Source organism: Muscardinus avellanarius (assembly GCF_963383645.1).
Source record: "Muscardinus avellanarius genome assembly, chromosome: 1".
In the NCBI taxonomy this organism is placed as follows: domain Eukaryota; kingdom Metazoa; phylum Chordata; class Mammalia; order Rodentia; family Gliridae; genus Muscardinus; species Muscardinus avellanarius.
In genome coordinates this window covers 222,003,064-222,006,957 of record NC_137786.1, presented here as the reverse complement: position 1 = coordinate 222,006,957, position 3,894 = coordinate 222,003,064, and the positions used below count along the sequence as shown (strand labels likewise).

The following is a 3,894-nucleotide window of genomic DNA, read 5'->3' as shown; positions in this document are numbered from 1 at the left end:
CTGGGATATGTAGAGATAGTCAGTTTTTATTTCCAATATTATAAATTTGTTTTCTTTATTTTTTCTTAGTTTTCCTACTTTTAGTTATCAACTGTATTAACTTCTCAAAGAACCGGCTTTGATTTTGCTGATGTTCTCTATTAATTTTTGTTTTATACATCATCGATTTCTGCTTCAATTAATATTATTTATATCCTTCAACTCACTTTGAATTTAATTTGCCATTATTTTTCAGTTTTCTAATGTAGAAAGTCTTAGTAATTATTTTAGATATCTCTTCTATTATAATTTTCTTCTATTAATTTGACTCTTCAAAACTATATTTTAAACATTTTTATAAATATTGTATCATGTATCCCAAGAGCAAAAGGAAACAAAAGAGGAAATAAGTTTAAAATAGCATAACACATGAAAAGCTTCTGATTAAAAAGATGTAACTTTTCAAACACAAGCTAGCATTAAGCAAAATATACAGTCTTGATACACTGAATTACTTCCTTTGCTCTGAATTTTTTCGGGAGGAAGCTCAATACTTTGTTGAAACTGCACTAAGGGTTTAAATACAGAAAACTACAGATTTGTGATAGATACACATTGAGAAAGTTGTGATTGTATAAATATCTTTCTTCTTATCAAACCAGTGTGTAGACAGAGGTGTGACGTGTAGTTCACAATCACTAATGCCCTTTTAGCTCTCAGGGAAAAAAATGAGCCAGACTTAAGATTTTTAAGGAAGCTACTTATCTAGGGCCAGAAACTTCCGGGGTCCAGCCCTAGCAAGAGTCGAGGTTCCTGTGTTGGTGAGAGGAGAGCCGAGGTCGAATGACGAGATCAGGTTCAAACTTCTCCATTTTATTTAGGATTTGTTACAATTTTTATAGTTTCTTTTTTGGCAGAAAAGCAAGGGCATAGCCATGCAAGCAGGAACTCCAAGGACAGGAAAAGTTTTATTTTTATAGAGTTCAGGGAAAGGGTGCCAGACATTTAAATAATCAGAGTATGCTTTGTCTTACTTCACAAGGCTGACTTAAACTGAATCTTATACATTGGCCCAAACTAAGGTCAGTTTGAACTTAATGTTTGGCTCAAACTTTATCCTTGGGAAAAAATCTTTGCTGCCTGAGTCTCTCACAAGCCACTGCCCATCAGTTTTAGTTATAATGCTTATACATAAAATTCCAATTATACATATTGATCCAAATAATCCTAAAATAATTTTCTGAAGAAAGAAATGCTAGACATACTCCATGGGGGATCTATGCTGTTGCAGATCCCCTGATCGAGCTTCCTCAAGATCTGCATGAGATGCTGTAGCAAGAAACACAACTAATAAATAAGGAAATAAAATAAAATTATATTATAAGGCAACAGGGTAGTCAGGAAACAGCATGCCCGAAAAGGAAAAGAATCATAAGGAGAAAGTGTCTCTACACAAGAGTTGATCTATATTCTATTTAGCTCTGAAACAACAGCCCATACCTTGAAATTAGTAGTGTATCAATTAGAAAATTTAAGGGAAGCCGGGCATGTTGGCACACGCTTTTAATCCCCATGCTTGGGAGGCAGAGACAGGAGGATCACACAGGTTCAAAGCCAGCCATGCTGGCTTAAGAGACCCTGTATCCAAAAATAAAAAATAGGTCTGGGAGTGAATCCCGGAGGTAGAAGGGCTTCCAGGAACCCCATTACCACCAAAAAAAATTTAAGAACCCAGAAAATTCTATAGTGATAGTATTTTTATTACACAATATCAAATTTGATTATATTTGATATCTGTACTTATTTAATCACATCATGAAGACAAGCAATCAAACCAGTCACTAATTCACCCTTTGCTTTCTGATGTAATTTTAATATGCCATAACTTTCTCATGGCATTTTTAACTTCTGCATTCCTCAGTGTGTAGATGAGTGGGTTTAGAAAGGGGGTTCCAATGGTATAGAACACCGTCACCATCTTGTCCATGGGGAAAGTGGTTGGGGGGCGTGTATATATGAATATACAGGGGCCAAAGAATAAGATCACTACAATGATGTGAGATGTGCAAGTGGAGAGAGCTTTCTTCCTCCCTTCTGTGCTGTGGTTTCGCAGGGAATGCAAGATGACAATATATGAGATCATCAAAATTATGAAACTGCTTAAGCAAATTGCCCCACTGTTGGAAACCAGCAGCAGGTTGATGGCATAGGTGTCCATGCAGGCAAGTTGGAACAATGGCTGCAAATCACAGCAATAATGGTCAATTAAATTGGGTCCACAGAAGGGCAATCTCAATGCCAGGATAATCTGAGCTATGGAGTGTATAAAAGACCCTATCCAGGCGAGCACAATCAGGATGAAACAGACCTGCCTCCTCATGATGGTTGGGTAATGCAAAGGCTTGCAGATGGCCACATAGCGATCAACAGCCATGAGGATGAGGACAAAGATCTCCATGCAGCCAAATAAGTGAAGTGCAAAGATTTGGGTCATGCACTCACTATAGGATATGACCTTCTCTGAAGAGAGAGCATCCACAATTAGTCTGGGAGCTGTGGATGTGGAAAAGCAGGAATCGGCAAAGGACAGATAAAATAGGAAGAAGTACATGGGGCTTCCAAGTGTCTGGCTAGACTTGATGGTCACAATAATGAGCAAATTACCCATCATGGTTCCCACATAGAAGATCAAGAAGATTAAAAACACTGCTTTCTGCATCAGAGGATCCTGTGTCAATCCTAACAAGATGAACTCAGTCACACTGTTATTTTGCTGCATCATTTAGCAGGTGTGTGGTTATGACCTACAAAGAAGAAAGAAAAATTATTATATATTTGGAAGTAAAATTATATATATATATATATATATATATATATATATATATATATATATATATATATAAAATCTTAGACGTGAAACTACAAGTTTCCAATTTGTTATTTCTTGCTATATTTTACCCTGGATAAAATGGAATTTACAGTAATTATTTAATACTCATATTGCATATAAGAACAATGAAATCGAAAATAGAAAAATAGAAAATGCTCTTCAAATGAACACTAACGTAAGGGTTTGTTATGAGTACATGAGTTTCTAAGCTAAATGTGGTTTGATAGTCTTTAGCAAGAACCTGTCAATATTAGGGTGTTGTGTTGCAAACAAACAGAAAACTGATACATGATTTACTTCATAGGCATTCACATTATTTGAAATGGGTGTAATAATTAAATATATAATATTTTGAGCATTCTTATAGAAATTCTAAGTGTGTGTGTGTGTGTGTGTGTATGTGTGTGTGTGTGTGTGTGTGTGTGTGTGTGATAGAGAGAGAGAGTGAGAAAGAGAGAGGGAGAGGGAGAGAGAGAGGGAGAGGAGAGAAAAGAGAGGAGAGAAATGGCTAACAAAATAATGTAGAAGAACATAGTCTTGTTCAATGTAGGACATTTTAATTTCATGCCTTAACTAACTTTCTTTTCTTGAAAATAAACTTTCAACATTTCTAGTTTATTTATTTGTTAATTTTTTTTGCAGTACTGTGATTGGAACTCAGGCACATTCTAACTCTGAGCTACACACCCAGTCCTATTTTTTATTCTTTATTGGAAACAGTGTCTCGCTGAATTGAAAAGGGCTTCACTAAGTAGTAGTTGAGGATGGCTATGAACTGTGATCCTTCTGCTTCAGCCTCCCAAATTCTGGGATTACAAGCATGTACCGCCATGCCTGAATTCTAGGGGTTTGTTTGTTTGTTTGTTTGTTTTAGTTCTATATCAAGCATCATTTATAAAGCATTTTACTTTACTTCTTTTAAAAATCAATTAACAACTGTCAAACTATGAAACCAACCAAAATATGCATCAACAGATGAGGGGATAATGCAACTATGGGGTATGTACACAATGGAAATTTACTCA

At 35.7% G+C, this 3,894-nt stretch overlaps 1 protein-coding gene across 1 annotated transcript; it reads right to left on the bottom strand.

Annotated features, from left to right (window-relative positions):
* Positions 1–1,825: 1,825 nt before the first annotated feature.
* LOC308265503 (olfactory receptor 4C11) lies at positions 1,826–2,761 on the bottom strand (the record flags this gene model as incomplete). Its single annotated transcript, XM_080699289.1, has 1 exon — positions 1,826–2,761. The coding sequence occupies one exon, from the start codon at positions 2,759–2,761 to the stop codon at positions 1,826–1,828; it is 936 nt and encodes a 311-aa protein (XP_080555415.1).
* Between the last annotated feature and the right edge of the window lie 1,133 nt (positions 2,762–3,894).